The sequence below is a fragment of the Plasmodium falciparum genome, assembly GCF_000002765.6.
Source record: "Plasmodium falciparum 3D7 genome assembly, chromosome: 13".
Classification (NCBI taxonomy): domain Eukaryota; phylum Apicomplexa; class Aconoidasida; order Haemosporida; family Plasmodiidae; genus Plasmodium; species Plasmodium falciparum.
The window spans coordinates 632,501-652,500 of NC_004331.3; the positions used below are offsets into that span (position 1 = coordinate 632,501).

The window sequence follows — 20,000 nt, forward strand, 5'->3', positions numbered from 1 at the left end:
AATGATTTAATATTTTAAATATTTCTTATATATAATATTTCCCATTTCTTTTATTAATATATATATATATATAGGTCATTTTTGTTGAAGATGTTGTAAGAGATTTTGACGAAAATGAAATATTTGAAGAGATAACTGGGAAATTTACATGGGAACAAGGTATGTATGTATTTATGTATATATATATAAGGATATATAATCAGGGAAAAAAAAAACATGAAGCAGATATTATAAACATATATAATGAATTTTATATAAGATATATCTTATTTTAGTATTTAATTTTAAGTGTACATAATTTTTTTTTTAACATTATCATATTTCTATTGGATAAAAATATATGTTACCTTATCCATATTTCTTATAATAATATATTTATTTATTTCTCTCATATATAATATATGAATATGACTTATTCAAACATGCATATGATTATCGATATTAAAAGGATTAAATGTTTATATTATCTCATCCATATATATATATATATATATAACATAATTTGTACAATTTTGCTTTTATTAACACATTAGATGTTGAACGATCATGGAATTTGCTGGTAGAAAATAATGGTGTGCTACAACATGTTAGCCAAGAGAATAACGAAAATGAAAATAAGGAGAAATATAGAAAGAATCAAGGATCTTCCTTAAGGAAAGGAATATTCAGGTATCATAAAAAAAAAAAAACATAACATATATGTATATGTTTTTAACTGGTATTATTTACTCATACTACAATTCATTCTAAATATGCCATTTTTTTTTTTTTTTTTTTTTGAACACATCATGGTTTTTTTCTTTAATTATAAAGTGTGGAAAAAGGGAAAAAGAATAGTTGTTTTTCCTTTGAATTACTTATATATATATACATATATATATTATTATTTAAATATTCGCAGACACATAATCATACTATTTGACATGTCTAGTAGTATGAAAGAAAGGGATTTAAAACCAGATAGGATAAATGTAGCTTTAGAATGTGTGGAAGTAATAAGATTTATAAAAATAAAAAGAAACAATAAATGAAAATACATGCGTATTATATATATATATATATATATATATATATATATATATATATATATATTTATTTATATATTTATTTATTTATATGATTTATTTTATTTAATTTTGTTTGAAGTCATTTTTAAAAAACTTTTTCTTCAAAAATCCTGTCGGACATGTTGGTGTAGTAGCTTTAAAGAATAGTTCAGCAAAATTAATACAACCATTTACATCAAATGTAGATGATATATTAAATTCGATATTAAAGGAAAGAACTGCAGGTCTTCAAGGTTCCCCTTCATTAGAAGAAGGATTACAGATAGCACATGATTTATTAATTGATATGCCATTATATGGAACAAAAGAGGTTTTAATAATGTATGGATCTATAAGAACATGTGATAAGAAAAACATTTTAAATGTATTAGAGTTATTAGTAAAAAGTAATATATATGTAAATTGCATTTCAATAGCTCCAGAAATGCATATATTAAAGCATATTTGTGAAAAATCAAATGGTTTTTATAAAATATGTTCAAGTAAAAATTCTTTAATGAATGAAATAAATAATAATGCGGAAACACCTTTATGGATGCAAGGTATGGAACCTCAATTAATTCATATATGTTTTCCAACAAAGAAAAAAATCAGTACTCAAATAATGTGTTCATGTCATGGTAAATTAAATACTGATACATATGTTTGTAATTTTTGTAATAGTTATACTTGCAAAATACCATCCAAATGTAAAGTATGTGGTATACATTTAATATCGATGCACGATCTTTCACATATTACAAATAATCTTCAAGGTTCTCCTTTATTTATAGAAATAAAAAATGAACAAGGAAATTATAAAGTATGTTCATCATGTAACCAACAATTGTATAACAAAATATACCAATGTACAAAATGTCAACATATCTTCTGTCTTGAATGTGATATTTTCATTCATGAAGAATTAAATCAATGTCCCTTTTGTTTAATTAACGATACATAATTATATTAATATATATATATATATATATAATAATATAAATATAACAGAATAATATGTGGATTAATAAATGACAAACGTGTAATCATATTCTATAAGCATATATATGAACAAATCATTAGACCTTAAATATCCTTTATAAATATAATAATTAATAATGTTATATTGTTTATACGATAGTATTATTACTAATAAAATATATATTTGTGAAATTTAGCTTTTAATATAAAAGTCAAAATAATAAAATATAGACGAACCTTGTATATTATAATATATATGTAGAATATATATATTCATCGCATTTTCTGTAATATATATATATATATATATATTTTTTTTTTTTTTTTTCATTTGATGTTTTTATTTTTATATACACATTTATAAGTGATATATAATACAAATTTTTTAAGTCTCCATTGTTGTGTGGTAATTATTAAGATTTATATTCTTATATTTTCTCAAATAATATAAAAACCCTAAATTGACATAAGTTATAATAATTAAAATATTATAAATTTTTTTAATATATATATCAATTATATAAAATAAATATAATGATACGTGAATAGTTTATGAATCATATAAACAAATGTTATAAAATTATTTCACGATTGTTTTTATAGTTCATGGTATAAGAAAAGAAGTGTAGAAATTACACAAAACATCTTTAAAGTTATAATACTATTACTAATTAAGTTATTAGTAAAAATTCCTGAAACATAAATATTTTTTAAAATGTATATAATATAGAACAGATAAACATATTTTTTATAATTCCTTTTGATTCAATAATAAATATATTTTATTCGTACAAGGAAATAAAAAATGAAAAAAAAAAAAAAAACATTTTCAATTAAATATTTAAAAACTAATATATTAGTAAATATAATTCTTTTTTTTTTCTTCTTTTTTTTTTATTTTTTCCTTTTTTTTTTTTTGTTTCTTCTTAAAATAGCTTAAAAATATTAAAAATAATAATAATAAATAAAATAATATAACAAGTAAAGTTTTATATATAAAAATATATATGTAAATTTATTTTACTTAATTTATTAAAATTAGTATAGAAATATTAAGAGTATTATTAAATAATATATACGATATTAATTATATTATATTTTATATTATATATATAAAATATACATTTTAATATAAGCATGCCTTTAGTTTTTTTCTTCTTTTTTTAATTGCGCCTTAAAAAAAAAAAAAAAGATTTTTTAAATATATACGTATATATAATAAAAAAATATATTACATACAGGGGCTGACTAAAAGAAAATCTTTTTTTTTTTTATTTAAGAAAAAAAACTTATTTTAAAAAAAATATTTTAAAAATTTGTTTTATTATTCATATTATAGTATATTAAAATATGTAATAAAACAAAAAAAAAAAAAAAAAAAAAAAAGGAATTTTAGAATAAATAACAAAAAATATTAATATATATATAAATATATATAAAATAACAATATATACATATAAATATATATTTATTATATATAATATATATATATTTTTTTTTTTATTTTATATCTCTTGATTCTAAAAAAAATATATTATATATATTATAGATATAGAAAATTAATTATAGAGTTCTTTTTTTTCTTTTTTTGTTTTATTACATAAAATTCATAATTATTATATTATAATTATTTAAGTTTAGCTTTTATGTGATTATAAATATTTACAGAACCAAACCTGTGTATGATAAATATTGAATTATAAATAAATTTAAAGTATATTATATATATATATATATATATATAATTATTTAATTTTTTATGTAATAAGACCAAGAACCCTTGGTATTTAATTATTGTTATTTATTTTATTTTATTTTTTTGTATTATACATATCTATATATATGTATTGAAAATACTTTTTTTTTGGGGGATGTTTCATTTATGTATATATATTTTTAATAAACCATATAAAAATTAAGATATGAAAAATAAATAATTAAATAAATAATATTATTTGTAGAATTGTTCTTACACATATAGAAGAAGAAAAGGAAAAAATAATATTATACATATATATATATATATATATATATATATATATATATATATTAACATTTTATTCATTTTTGAAATGTTTAGTTAATAAAGATCATAAAAAATTGTTATCTTTTATTATTTTTTTTTAATCATATATTTTGACTTATAAAAATAAAATTGAATATATACTCTTTGTAAATGGATATATAAAAAAAAAAAAAAAAAAAAAAACCGAAGAAGCCGAGAACAAATGATTTAATAAAATCAATAAATAAATAACATATAATTATATAATTAAAAATAAAAATGGCAGGAACCTTAAATTTAAATGATTTAAAAGATGAAGCTATATTATATTATGAAAATGCTTTAAGTTATGTTTTTTCAAATTCTAGTGATGAAAATAAAAAGGAAATACCATTATGTGTTATATATCCGAATGAAACTATAAAAGTTGGCTTTCCAATATATTCTATTAAGAATATAAATAAAAATGAAAATGTTATGAATGAAGATGATAACAATAATAATAGATTTAATGAAGAACCATTAATTACATATGCCTCAGAATCTAAATATTTATATCCTACGAAAGTTAGGGTATTTTATGGTATACTATATTTATTAATATTTTTGGAAGTCTTTGTTACACTATATTTTAAAGGTAATAATAATATAAATTAACCAATTAAAATAAAAAGAAGGAAAAAATTAAAAAATAATGTAATTTGTTTGAAATGTATATGGAAGTATATCATATAAAAGATATTCACATATAAATATATATATAATATAATATTTTTGTATTTTATTTTTGTAGATGATATAAATTATATTACCAGTGGAGAAATAAATTTAGGACAAAAAGTAATTTATACTTTGATGTGTATATCCCATTTTTTAGTTATAATGTCAAAATTTAAAAAATGTAAATCTTATTTATTTGATATATATACATCATTAAGTTTATTTTTTTTTATATTATCTGTTTTAACAATTAATTGTTTTAGTAGTGCTTTCATTTCCATAATACAATTTTTTATTTTTTATTTACATCTCAAAATTAATTTTTATGTTATGCCTCAATCGTGTGTTATTCCTCCATAAAGGAAAGAAAAAAAAAAAAAAAAAAAATTAATACAAATATATTAATATATATTTTATTTAATATGTTATTTTTAATATATATATATTATATTTTCATTTTATTTTGTTATTATAAATATATATATATATATATTTATTTATTTATTTATCATTTTAAAATAACTGCTTTTTGGTATAAAAAAAATAAAAATTATACAAAAATTTATTTAATATACCCCCGAAATATAAGACAAGAAAAAAAAAAAAAAAAAAAATATATATATATATATATATATATATATATATATATATGTATAAACATTATTGCGTTAAGCATATATTATGTTTATATCTTCATTGTCTAAAGAAAACTTTGGACACATAAATTAAACACATGAAAACATTCAAGTGTTTAAATATATATATGAATTAAATAAAAAAATTAGAAAAAGGTATGGAAGAATGTAAATAATTATAACAATATGTAGAAATAATTTAATATATCTTAATATATCATAACTTATATGTAATATATAATATATATATATTATATATATATATATATATATATATATATATATATATATATATAATTTCATCTTGTTATGACGAAAAAAAAGGGTGCTTAGTATAACTTTAAAGTAAAAACTATCATTCTAATAATTTTATATTATAATATTTAATTTTTAAAAAAATGTATTTGGGAAGTATAAAAAATTTCGAAGACGACTTTTTATGTAAAGGTGAATATAAACAGGTCTATTTATCCCTAGAACAAAATGAGAACAACGAGGCTATAGAAATAGATATATGCTGTGATAATAATATTTATGATATACTTCAATTTTGTAGAGAAAAGTATGGTATATATGGTGAATATATTATTGATAGTTGTGGTAATGTAATACATTCGATAAAAGATATAATAGATGGTGATACCTTATATTTGAAAGAAAAGAAAGAAGATATGAATTTCTTTTCAAAAATAAAAAATAATTTTATTGTAAACGATTATATAGTAGAAAAGAGAATAGGTTCTGGTGGATTTGGTATTGTATTTCAAGGTGTACATATACAAACAAAACAAAAGGTAGCATTAAAATTTATTCCTAAGAGTAATTTTTTAGATGTAACAGATGTACATAGAGTATTTATTGAAATTCAAACATTGAGAGGATTAATACATAATAATATTATTAAAATGTATGATGTAAATCATTTTCAGAATTATGTATGCTTAATAATGGAATATGCAATAAATGGAGATTTAAAAAATTATATTAAAAATAAGTTTAATGGATTTTTATCTGAAAAAGAAGCTCATGATTTATTTCTTCAAATTGTTAAAGGGGTATATTATTGTCATTCTAAACATATAGTACATCGAGATTTAAAATTAGAAAATATATTATTAGATGAAAAAATGACATGTAAAATAGCTGATTTTGGATTATCAGATTTTGTTAATGTAGATCAAAATATTAAAACAGAAGCAGGAACAAAAGCATATATAGCACCAGAAATCATTTTTAATCAAACAATTAATTATTCAGTTTTTAAATTAGATATATGGAGTTTAGGAATTTTATTATTTATTATGACACAAGGATTTGCACCTTTTAAGTATATGGAAAAAGAACTCAAAAATTTTGAAAGTAATACACTAAATTATGCAAACGATATATCAGATGATTTGAAAGATTTAATTTCATTAATGTTGAACGTTGATCCTAATAAAAGACCAATCATAGTAGAGATACTAAATCATAGGTGGTTTGAAAATTATAAGGAGTCATAAGGTAATACTCAAAAAAAAACTTTAAATAATAATTGATAAGCAATAAATAAAATGAAATAAAATGAAATAAAATAAATAAAATATAGTTTATATTAATATGATTTATTTATACTAAAAAAAAAGAAAAAAGAAAAAGAAAAAAAAAAAAAAAAACAATACACATATAAATTATTGAAAAAAATAATTCCATTTAAATATTACCATTTTAATTACCTTTCCATACATAATAACTAAAATTTTTACTCTCACATAAACATATTTATATATATATATATATATATATTTCTCTTTTTATAGTTGTGAATATATCAAATTAATTTTCTTGTGCTTATATTCTTTCCACACATTATACAACAAATGTATTATTTTAAATTTTCTTTTCTTCATATATCTTGTTTTTAATATATTTTCGCCCAGAGGATATTGATCTCTTGTAGTATTAAGTGGTGTATACAAAAAAACCGCATATTTTTCATTCTTATATTCAAAATATATATCAACTAGAAACCCTTCAAAATCAATTAATTTTTTAACATATTCAAATGTAGGAATATTTTCATTTTGTATATGGTTGTTATCAGATGATAATTTTTTAGATGGAAAATAAACAGATTGTAAATTCTCCTTTACCAATTTTTCATCTACATATATATCATTATGTTTCGATATTTTTATATTATTATCAACTTGTTTAGATAAAATTTCTTCATTTTCTTGATTCAATGTATTTATAATTTCATTTGCAAAAGCGTGAGGATATTCACATACTTGCAGATCCCAATAATATTCCCTTAAATTATTAAAAATTTTTAGAACATTTTGAGATTCCAAAATAGAGGAATCAACTATATTCATATATGAAAGAGAAGAATATAAGAGAGCACATCTAGGGTCATATATTTTGTCAAAATTTATTATTTGTAATACAAATTTCCAAAACTTACTATCAAAAAATTTATTCACACAATAACACCATAATATGTCAGAAAGTTCTAAGTGACAAAATTGATGTATTCTCTGTAATATTTCATATTGTAAGGAACTTAAAAGTGAATAAGAGGAATAAAAATAAAATGTTCCATATGTATAAGCTATTTTTGATATATGTTGTGGTGAAAGATCATTCAATTGATTTAATAAACATGATTGTAATAGAAAATGAAATTCTTTACTACCACATCTAACTAAAGCATATGAATAACATATATTAGCTAAATCTTCTGATGTAAAAAAATTTAAAAAGTTACGATTTCGAAATGGAATATTTCCTTTTATTCCATCTTGATAATCCTTTTTATTATTATCGTATTGATTACAATTTTTATTATCACTTTTATCATTAGTTTTATTTCTCTTTCTATTCTTCTTTTTTCCATTATTTTCGTCCCAATCTAATAAATATTTTTCAACGGCATCATGAAAATCAGTATTTACATATCCTTCATTATCTATTGTCCTACCAATAGTAGTTGATATTCCCAGCAAACTATTAGATAATTGCTTAGGCGTCATCTTTTGAAAAACTTCTAATGCTTTATTTTTTAATTCTACAAATATATTTTGATCAAATTCTAATTGTTCTCTTCTTTTATTCTCTACAGTACTATACGCCCATATTAGCATACTAATCGTAGAACTACTAAAATTTTTTATGTTTTTCAAAATTACTTGTTCACTATATTTTAATAATAAAGGGAAATCTTTAAAATATTTTGCATTTGTCCATAAGACATTTAATAAATTCGATAAAGGAACTGTTTTCATGTTGTTGTGCTGTAATTCATAAGGTAATTCATTTTTAGCATCTACATGTTTTTTATCACATATTATTTCTACATGTGAATGAATATTTTTATACTTTTCTTGTGGTGAACATATTTGTAAAATTGATTTTAAAAGATCATTCATTAATAATTTATCAGATGCATTAATATTTTGTGAATACAAGTAAAATAATTTAAAAATTTCTACTTGAGTAAAATTATTATATCTTTTATATATTTCCTTTTTACATTCTTTAAAAAATTGTATATGTTTATAATTATTATTGCTTACATATTCTAAAATTTTTATAAAATTATTATTGTTCATATTTTTCACCTTATTTTGTATCATATTTATATACATATCTATAAATTCTTTATTACTACAATTACTATGGTTGGATGATATAAAATGGGGATTCCGTTTTTTATTTGAATTGTTCAAATATATATATCCTAATCTTACTAAATATTTTTCGTCAAAATATTTCAAATTCTCCATAAGCTTATTTATAACTAATGAGGATAAATCTTTAATAGAATATATATTTATTCTTTTTATGATATACCAAAAATTAATAATATCAATACATGGAAAAAAATATATCTTCTTATACACTGTATTTAATATGGAACAATATAAATTTTCATATTTCTTATTCTTAAGGAAAAAAGAAGAAACATATTCTTTCCAACATTTTTCTTTAATATTTAAATCTTCTATATACGTTATATAATCATAATATATTTTTATTAATATTTTTATATTGTACTTATTTATATCAATATTAATCATATGGTTATCTTCATTTGTGTTATTTTCTTTCGTGTCAGGACAATTTGCACTATTCACATAAATGTCAGGATTATTATTTTCTATATCATTTACATTATTAATAACTTTATTTTTATCAATAAATTTATATGTCTTATCATTATCCCTTTCTTTTTTATTAACCACATTGTTGTATATGCTTTCCAAAATATTCTTATCACTGTGATAAGATGTATTCATAATTATATTCTCGTTATATTTTGTATTATTTGTAATACAACGACTATTAATATTGTTATTTTCTTTTGAATCATTTTTATTATTATTTATATCATATATATCATCCCTTTCTCGATTCATCTCAATTGTGTGTTCGCTCTTTTCATCATTAAATTTTTGAATATTTTCAAAAGGTATCTCATCATTAAATTCATCATCCAAGCTTTTAATTTTGTCGGAATAATCTTTTAAATTTTTATTCATATATTCCGTAAAAGTGTTATATATAAAATTTGGATTTTCAAGTTTTAAAATTTCTGAGTCTTCATAATAACAATAAAAGTTATAAAATATTATTTCATATATTTTGAATAATAAAAATATATATTCATGACTTTTTAGTTCATTCAAATTTTTCTCAAAATGATGTATGAGATCCTCTATGTTGTTTGTAAAAAGTATGTGTTTTAATTTCTTGTCATCATCAAATTTAATGTAGTCACTTAATAATAGTGATTGTTTTTTATCACTTACATTTTTAATTAAACCATCGTATGGTAGTTTTTCTTCAGCTCTATAATCATATTCATAAATACTTTTTAAAGATGAATAGCTACGACATTTTATGCTAATTACTTTTTTTAAAAAATCAGTTGATAAAAATATTTTCCTATAAATATTATTATGAACTAAAAAAAAACACCGTTTCGTTAAAAATAAATACATAATAATATATAAACACATATAATATAATATAATATAATATATTATATAATATTATATATGATGTGTAGTATTCACTTTTAAAATAAAGAAGAAAAGAAAAAAAGTTAATAAAAACATTTACATTTATCTATAATTATAAAATATAATTTATTATTATTATGTATGATTTAATTATTATATAACAAATATTTAAATGAAAACTATACTTTTTTATTTAATATATTAGTGAATCTTTTTTTTTTTTTTTTTTTTTTTAATATTCGATGCCTTCTACACATAATCCTTAAAATATATATTTTTTATATTATACTTGATATTCAAGAAAGATATATTTTTTTTTTCTTTCTTTCTTTCTTTTTTTTTTTTTTTTTTTTTTTTTTTTTTTTTTTAATTGCATTATATGAACAACTACAAAAAGGAATTTATTTAAAAAAAAAAAATAAAAAAAATAAATAATAGATAGATATGTATATGAAATAAATATAAATATAAATATAAATATATTATTTTATATATATGTTGATATTATATCTGCCCCAATTATATTTTATTTCAAAATATAGGATATATTATGAAAAAAAAAATATATATTTCTCTTTATTTTTAAAACTCATATTTTACTAATAATAATATTTTTATAGATTCATTAATCAATGTGTGATGACTCAAGATATTATTATATAATTATATAAATGAATATTATAACATTTATTATAGAAATACATATATATTATTATTTTTTTTCTTAAGAATATTCCTTCAAAGATTGTACATGCCAAAAAATTGAAATAAAGGAAAACAATAAATCTTTTAAAAAAAAAACCAATGATTAATTAATTGATTGATTAATTGATTGATTATTTTAAATAAAAATTTTCAATATAAAGGTATACATATATTAAGTTGGTTCTTATAAATATTCATATTAATGAATACATATTTTCCACATGAAATATTAGTAACTTGAATATTGTTACGTTTTCCATTTAAAATTTTTCATATGATTTATCAAGTAAATAAAAATTATGTATATAATATATTATTATATAATATAGTTATGATTTTAAAGGAAATAACGAAAAAGTAAAAATAAAATGAGATAAATTAATATAAATAGGTAAATGAATAACGTAAATATTATTTTTAAATAGATTATTTTTATTTTTTGTATTCATATTTTCCTATTTACCTTTTTGCACCTTCACACCTTAAAAAAATACATACGGTATTTTATTTTATTATTATTATTATTATTATTTTTTTGTTTTTTGGTATTACACATATTATGTGCACATATATAATCAATATGATACAAAATTATATAATATAAAGAAAAAAAAAATGTATTTTATGTATAAAATATATTTTTATATAATTATGAAATGTTCGTTTAATATAATTTTTTTTTTTTTTTTTTTTTTCTTATTTGTTATTTGATATTTGTTTTTTATCATTTGTCATTTGTTATTTTCTTTTTTCAGTTTTTTCTCTTTCTCTCAATATATCTTAATTTTTTTTTTTTTTTTTTTTTTTTATTAACCCTTTATAATATTTAATATTATTTTAAATGGTTGTTTAGAATTTTTTTACTTTCTTACTTTTTTTTTTTTTTTTTTTTTTTTTTTTTTTGTTGTTTACCCATTAGCTTAATTTGTTTTTAACATTTTTTTTTTTTTGTGAAGATTTATATTTTCATTTTTCCTTTTATTTTTTTTATAATAATTATGAACAATATATAAAGTGTATTTTTCAATTGATAAAAAATTTTTAAACATATAAAAATTGTAAATATCATTTTAAAGTTATAATTATTTATAATTTCTTTGTTTTGTTGTTACTTTATGGAAAATTATTCAAATAGTTCTGATCCAAGGACAGCAATTTTATCAGAACAAAATATTAATACAACATTAAGGGTATGAAGAATAAAATAAAATAAATCATTATATATATATATAAAATATTAAAAGGTGCCTATTTTATGCATGTGATAATCTAAAGTGTTACATGATTATATAATTTTTATTTTATTAATTGATTTATTATTGTCTTTTCTGGTGTATTTTAATTATATATTTATGTATTCCTTATATATAAACATATATACATATATATATATATATATATATATATATATATATTTGTATGTATATTTTTTTAGATGAAAGAAAACGTAAATAACCAAGGAGATATTAAAAACATCCATGAACAAAACAAATATGTGGATTATAATATGTATGAACAACCAGAGAATATGAATTTAATAGACCCAAATAACTACCGAGCAAGTTTAAATAATTTTAGAAATGGAGAAATAAATACACCTTCCATTAATTTATATAATGGAGAAGGATATATGAATTCTAATAATGATTTAATGAGTAAACCACATGGTTCCCTTAATCTTACATCTATACCAACAAATGATTTAAAATATTATGAATATGTAAATGGACCAATAAATCTGAATGAAGAAGGGTATTATTATAATAAATTTTCAATGAATAATAATTTATCTATTCCTAAGAATGATAATGTAATAAATGGTATGAATGATGATATGAATAATATGATGTATAATATGAATGATAATTTTAATAAGCCCTATCTACATATAAATGATGAATATATTAAAAAGGAAATGAACAATTATAAAGAAATAAACAGTTTACATAATATGTATGAATATATAAATAATAATAATAATGTTCATTTAATAAACCCACAGTATATGATGGAAAATTATCATTCTGATTTATATCACAATTTACATAATGTACCATTCAATCCACAAATGTATATGAATAATTTTCACAATAATGAAAATAATAATAATAATAATGTACCATTAGATATTTACCATAATGAATCATTTCCTAAAAATACACATGAATTAGATAATAGAGAAAAAAAATTTTCTAAACTCAAACAAATAAATATGAACAAAAACAATTTACCTAATATGGATCAACTTCAAGCAATTGTATGTTTACAAAAACTTGAAGAAATCCCAAGTCCTTTTTTAAATATTAGTGAAATAAAATATTCGGTCAGTGCTTATTTTAACTCTTATGATGATATAATAGAAAAATATCAATCGAAATTTTATAATTGTAAATTAAATCAGTCCATATCTTCTTATGCTGATTGTGATTTACAAAATGAAATCATTAGTTTACCATTCAATAACGAAGAATTTATTTATTTAAAAGTTATCGAATCATCTATATATAAAACTGAAGTAATAGGAAGATTACAATTAAAAGTTAAATCATTGTCTCAGGAATATCCTTTACGCATTCCAATTATTGGAGATGATGGAAATTCCAAAGGTTTTCTTATAATGAACTTTTTAATAACTTCATCTTATTATAATCTAAAAAATGATATATTAACAGATAAATCAACATTAACAAATAAAACGAAATCAGCAAGACTAAGAAGAAGAAATCAAGGATTTCATTTTTTTGAAAATTTTACAAAATGGTGTTGTGAAATAACGGATCATAATATAAATTAAGGATTAGAAAAATAAAATAATGTCGTATGAAATGTGATAAATATATCAAATTGATATTATATATATATATATATATTAATATATTCTTTAATTGTTTGTATTACTATATTTGTACATGATAATATATAATTGAAATATATCCACCATGTGTTTAACACATGTTTCAAACAAAAAAAAAAAGACAAGATATATATAAAATTTTAAAATAAAATTTAAAGGATATATTGTTATAAACTCACCTTGTGTTGTTATTCATATATTATGTTAAACTAATATTGTATTGTTATTCTTATATTATGTTAAACTAATATTGTATTGTTATTTTTATATTATGTTAAACTAATATTGTATTGTTATTCTTATATTATGTTAAACTAATACTGTATTGTTATTCTTATATTATGTTAAACTAATACTGTATTGTTATTCTTATATTATGTTAAACTAATACTGTATTGTTATTCTTATATTATGTTTCATATTTATATTATTAATGTATACTTTTGAGTTATAATTTATTTATTATATATATATATATATATATTTTTTTTTTTTTTTTTTTTTTTTTTTTTTTCTTAATGTGTCATATTTGCATTATCGACAATCAGACATTTAAAATTATTTTATTAAAAAATAATTAAATTATAAATATATAAAAATATACTCCTTGTAATTATAAACTTGTTACATATACAGTATATTAAAAAAAAAAAAAAAAAAAAAAATTTGTGTGTTTCAGTTGCTTTATATTTCTCATTTAGTGAAATTAAAATAAATATATAATTATATATTGCAAAGAATGGCAATATTTTTATTATTGTATTTATATGATATTAATATATATATATATATATGAAATTGTCTAATTGTATAGGTTTCTATTTATTTTTTATTAACATAATAAAATGACATATACCTTAAATATATATATATATGTATTCATCTTAAATTACCTACATTTCAAAAATATTAATTAATATAAAAATTCATAAGATTGAATTTCTTCTTATAAAAGTTTAATATGTTATATTTTTTAATGTTGAAAATAATTTATTTTTTATTTCTTCATTAAAAATGACATTATTAAAAAAAAAATATAAAATAATATGTATAACTATTTAATATAAAAATGCTATTGAATTAAAATTGTAATAATATGCCTTAAATATATATATAATATAATGTAATATATTTTGGTAAGAATAAACTTATAAATAATCCTTATCTCATCACTAATATATTTATGTAAATAAATTTATATATATATATATATATATAATTATGTATATATATTATTTCTTTTTTTTTTTCTAATTCAAAACAAAATATATGCATTTAATATACAACATTTATATAATAACAATTATGCTGGTGTACGTTTGAAATTGGGTATATTGGGGACCAAAATTTTTAAAATAATAATATTTAATATATTTAGCATATTATATATATATATATTGCTAAATAAAATATTAATTAGAGATTTTGGGAAAAAAAAGAAAAAAAAAAAAATATATATAAAATATAAAGAATATATATATATAAATAATTGTACTTAAAAAAAAAAAAGGGGGGGGGTGAGGAAAACAAGAATTATTCTTTGGTTTCCCATTTCCAAACTTTTGCATTACCAGCTAAAAGAAAAAAAATATATAAAAATATAAATGGATATTTATATATATATATATATATATATATGTATGTATGTCCATATAATAATTGACACATGTGAACATATAACACTTTCAAATATATATAATCATATATATAGGAGCATTTAAAATATATGCAAACACACAAAAAAATATATATATACATATATTTATTTATTTATTTTTATTTATTTACCATTGGAAAAGATGACAATGAAATATGGTCCAGATAAAGATATAATAAAATCTGGATCATTCAAATTAAATTTCAAGGAGGCAGAATCTCTGTCCTTTAAATAACCAAATGGATTAAATTCGGGTAAAGAAAAAGTATATAAGGCTTTATTAGATCCATAAATTAGTATGGGTATATTTTGATGATTCGTTAATCCAGCCATACAATATATAGGTAAGGTATTCATTTCAAAGTGTCCTTCTCCCATAAGACTATAAGCTAGAATTTTCCCTTCACTCATGGCTGTAATAATATTTGCTTCATATTGTATAACTGAAACAACATTACCATATTTACATTTAAAATTATTAACAATTTCTAAATTTAATAAGTTAATGATAGTAATACTATCTCCACAAACCCATAAATTTCTATTATATTTATTATCTTCAGTATTGTTATTATTTATATTCGTAGCAGCTTTTGGGGAAATAACTTCAATCATTTTATAAATTTTTGTTTTTGTTTCTATAGTTTTAATAGCTACAAATCTTGAACATGTTTCATCATATTTCCAAAATTTTACTTCACCATTTATACATGATGATATAATAATACCATCAATACAAACAATACTATAAATAGAATCTGTATGGGCATAAAGTGTTGATGCATCTGATGAAGGTAGATGCATAATTTTTATTAAACCATTATCTAACCCCGCAAATATACATTCTTCTGCATATAATAATGATAATACTCTCTTCTTTTTTTTTTTCTGTTTTGATTTATTATTATATTTTTGTTTCTCATCACCATAACTTTCTTCTTCTGGAGTTAATTCAAATTCAATTTTCTTTAAATGTTTTATATCTATCTCTTTATTACCCTCCCCAGGTACGAAAATCCACACATTAATTGTATAAGGTGCTATAGCAGTAAATAAATATATTTCATTATTTGGTCCATGAACTATTATTGCACTATCGATGTATGATCTTTGTAAAAAAAATGTGTCGACTAATTTTAAATGGTGTAAATTTCTAAAAAAAAATGTACGTTTTACAAAATATTGGAAAAAGGAAAAAGGAAAAAAAAAAAAAAAATTATATAATTTTAAAAACACACACATTAAAAATGAATGGTACAGAAAAAGGAAAAAAAAAAAAAAAAATTAATATAAATATAAATAAATAAAGATAAATATTTTTATACATTATTTATTCATTTTATTTATGATTCAAGTGAAACGAAAGGAAAATAATATGTGGGAAAAAAAAATTTCAATCCGAAAATAAACAATATTATCATATATATATATTAAATGTGTAATATAATATATGCTTATATTTTATAGGATCGAATTCCCATAATTCAAAAAAAAAAAAAAAATAATAATAAAAAAAAAAAATTATATACATTTGTTCTATAACCATTCCATATTCTTTTTACTCTTTAATTTTTTTATTTTTTTTTTCAAAAATTTTTTCCATTTTCCTTTTTTAATTTTATATGGTTCATTTTTCTTTTTCTTTTTCTTTTTTTTTTTTTTTTTTTTATTATATTATATTATTTTATATTATTTCATTTTTTTCTGATATTTTTTCTTTTTCATTCATTTTTTTTTTTTTTTTTTTTTTCTTTTTCTTTTTCCTTTAATTTTTTCTTTCATTTTTCACTTCACAAATATATATATATGCACACGACATGTTATGTACCATAACTATATATGTATATAAAAATGTATATGTCTAATATATATATATGTAAATATGTAAATGTATTTTTTTTTATATTTTAAAAGTATTCATATAATTTACTTGCAATCATTTATAAAACGGCATGCTCCTGAAGTAAAAAAAACAGAAAATTTATAATATATTACAAAAAAAAAAAGAAAAAAAAAAGGCATATATAAAAAAAAAAAAATATATATATATATATATAATGAACATATTATAATTCGTGTTGTTCTATCATAAATGTAACGACATAAACTTTTAACCTCTTAATGTATAATGTGGACAAAAAATTATGGACTTATCTTTATTAGGTCCTTTTTTGGGGTAGTAAGATCTGCGATTATTGCTATTCTGTGTTTTACTATTACTGTCAGATCCTATATGAAGTTTGTAAATTTATCATAGTTTAAATAATGACATTATAAATATTAATATATATATATTTATATTATAGGTACTACATTTATGTATTATACATTTGTGTATTATCCTTACCATTTGCATATCTATACTGAGATTTATACCCATCTCTAACATAATTACCTCTCATATTTTTGACCTATAATAATAATAACATATGGTTAAAAAATTAAAAAATTTTGCTCTTTCCTTTTTTTTGGGGTAATTATAATATGCTTATATTAATATTAGAACATTATTTGTAATATTCATAAATAGAGGTTTCATATATCACAAATGGATATTACAAAAATATATATATATATATATATATATATTATTAAGATATGTACATAATTATAAATTTAATTTCTGTATTTTTTTTTTTTTAATTCTTACATTATAAATTGCTATATATAAATTTATATATTAATATATTCCTTTATTCTTATTATATATTATATGTATATAATATTATTTTATAATAATTTTTGTTTTCTTTTTTAACATAAATAAAAACAAATTATATCATATATAATAACATATATATAATTATATGATTATGTATAGTTTATTATATAAATGTATGTTCTATTTTTACAAATATTCAAATGTATATATAAATATAAAAGTTCTTTATTTATTCCTATATATATAAAACTTTTATTTTTTATTTATAAATTGTTACATTTAATTTTTTAGAGATTTTATTTTAATTTTTTTTTTTAATTTTATATAAAATAATTATTATATTAGATATTATTATATATATATATATATATGTATTAAATATGGAAAAAGATGAAATATTTATTTATAATAAAAATATATATTTTTTATTACATACATATTTTTATAAAATAATAATTAAATGTATTTATATATATATATATATATATATATATATAATAATATAATTTATTTATAATTAATATATAATTTATATGAATTCCTTTTTTTTTTTTTTTTTTTTTATTTATATTATATAAAACTATATTAATTTAACCGATGATTAAAAATTATGATTTATATATATTTTATACGTATATAATATTATAATATACATATATATATATATATATTATATATAATATGAATTATATTATATATATTATATATAGTACTTTTTTGCGCAAATATATATTAAATATATATTTTATATATATTAATATAAATAAGTAAAAATACAAAGAATTATATTAAAATTGGTGTAAGATATTAAAAAAAACAAAAAAAAAAAATTAATGATTATATGATTTTACGAAATTTATATAATTAAATATATTATATATATATGTATATATATATATATATACATATATTTATATATTATATAGATATATTATAAAATGTTATTTTTCATTTCTACATAAAATATATATATATATATATATATATATAATGTATAATAATAAATATTAAAAATTCTGTTCCTTTAATTATATAATATTATTTACGTCGAAGATTTTTATAAAAACAACCATCATAAAATAAAAATTAAACGAATTTAGAAAAGATAAATAATAAAAAAAAAAAAAAAAAAAAAATGTTTTTTTTTTTGTGTAATATACCCTTTCATGCAAGAAAAGGGAAGAATTTATTTGAAATTTAAAATTTAAAGGGTATTTATATCCATATTTTATTAATAAGGAAAGAACAAAAAAAAAAAAAAAAAAAAAAAAAAAGAACATTAAAAGTGCTACTTTTATTTACGTTTATATGTATTATATATTTATGATTATTTTATATTTGTAATGTGTAAGCACATGCATAAAAATATTCCCTTTCCCAAAATAAAGGGAAAAACTTTACAACATGAATAATTAATTTGTAAAATATTATTACGCATTCATAAAAATTATCATTATATATATAATATATGTTCCCTATTAATGTTTTATTGTTCTTTCTTTCTTTCTTTTTTCTTTTTTTTTTTTTATCATTTTCATAATAACATTAAAAGCTTGAGAATATCTCTTTAATGTTTTTATAATATATAGTTGTTACTTAAAAAAAAAAAAAAAAAAAATCAATAATAATTTATTGACATATAAATAAAATATATAACACATATATTAAGAAGAAAAAAAAATATATATATATAAATATGCAAATTCTTTAAAAAATAATTAAAATGTCC

At 17.8% G+C, this 20,000-nt stretch overlaps 6 protein-coding genes across 6 annotated transcripts in view; 4 read left to right on the top strand and 2 right to left on the bottom strand.

Annotated features, from left to right (window-relative positions):
* PF3D7_1314900 (general transcription factor IIH subunit 2) overlaps nucleotides 1-2,010 on the top strand; it is a gene marked incomplete at both ends in the record, with an annotated part of 2,175 nt that extends 165 nt beyond the window's left edge. The window contains 4 exons of the mRNA XM_001349849.1: nucleotides 75-159; nucleotides 534-669; nucleotides 902-992; nucleotides 1,147-2,010. Coding sequence (XP_001349885.1) covers nucleotides 75-159; nucleotides 534-669; nucleotides 902-992; nucleotides 1,147-2,010 — 1,176 coding nt within the window. The remainder of the gene's footprint in view (nucleotides 1-74; nucleotides 160-533; nucleotides 670-901; nucleotides 993-1,146) is intronic.
* A 2,301-nt stretch (nucleotides 2,011-4,311) lies between these two features.
* On the top strand, nucleotides 4,312-5,112 carry PF3D7_1315000 (conserved Plasmodium protein, unknown function; the record flags this gene model as incomplete). Its single annotated transcript, XM_001349850.1, has 2 exons — nucleotides 4,312-4,669; nucleotides 4,826-5,112. The coding sequence occupies 2 exons, from the start codon at nucleotides 4,312-4,314 to the stop codon at nucleotides 5,110-5,112; spliced, it is 645 nt and encodes a 214-aa protein (XP_001349886.1).
* A 673-nt stretch (nucleotides 5,113-5,785) lies between these two features.
* Nucleotides 5,786-6,889, top strand: PF3D7_1315100 (serine/threonine protein kinase PK9; the record flags this gene model as incomplete). Its single annotated transcript, XM_001349851.1, has 1 exon — nucleotides 5,786-6,889. One exon carries the CDS (start codon nucleotides 5,786-5,788, stop codon nucleotides 6,887-6,889), a length of 1,104 nt encoding a protein of 367 aa, XP_001349887.1.
* A 291-nt stretch (nucleotides 6,890-7,180) lies between these two features.
* PF3D7_1315200 (heptatricopeptide repeat-containing protein, putative) lies at nucleotides 7,181-10,390 on the bottom strand (the record flags this gene model as incomplete). The annotated part of the gene is made up of 1 exon (XM_002808966.1): nucleotides 7,181-10,390. The coding sequence occupies one exon, from the start codon at nucleotides 10,388-10,390 to the stop codon at nucleotides 7,181-7,183; it is 3,210 nt and encodes a 1,069-aa protein (XP_002809012.1).
* A 1,823-nt stretch (nucleotides 10,391-12,213) lies between these two features.
* PF3D7_1315300 (conserved protein, unknown function) lies at nucleotides 12,214-13,892 on the top strand (the record flags this gene model as incomplete). The annotated part of the gene is made up of 2 exons (XM_001349853.1): nucleotides 12,214-12,288; nucleotides 12,534-13,892. The coding sequence occupies 2 exons, from the start codon at nucleotides 12,214-12,216 to the stop codon at nucleotides 13,890-13,892; spliced, it is 1,434 nt and encodes a 477-aa protein (XP_001349889.1).
* A 1,593-nt stretch (nucleotides 13,893-15,485) lies between these two features.
* PF3D7_1315400 (zinc finger (CCCH type) protein, putative) lies at nucleotides 15,486-18,011 on the bottom strand (the record flags this gene model as incomplete). Its single annotated transcript, XM_002808967.1, has 5 exons — nucleotides 15,486-15,526; nucleotides 15,741-16,762; nucleotides 17,540-17,567; nucleotides 17,725-17,838; nucleotides 17,957-18,011. The coding sequence occupies 5 exons, from the start codon at nucleotides 18,009-18,011 to the stop codon at nucleotides 15,486-15,488; spliced, it is 1,260 nt and encodes a 419-aa protein (XP_002809013.1).
* Nucleotides 18,012-20,000: the final 1,989 nt, after the last annotated feature.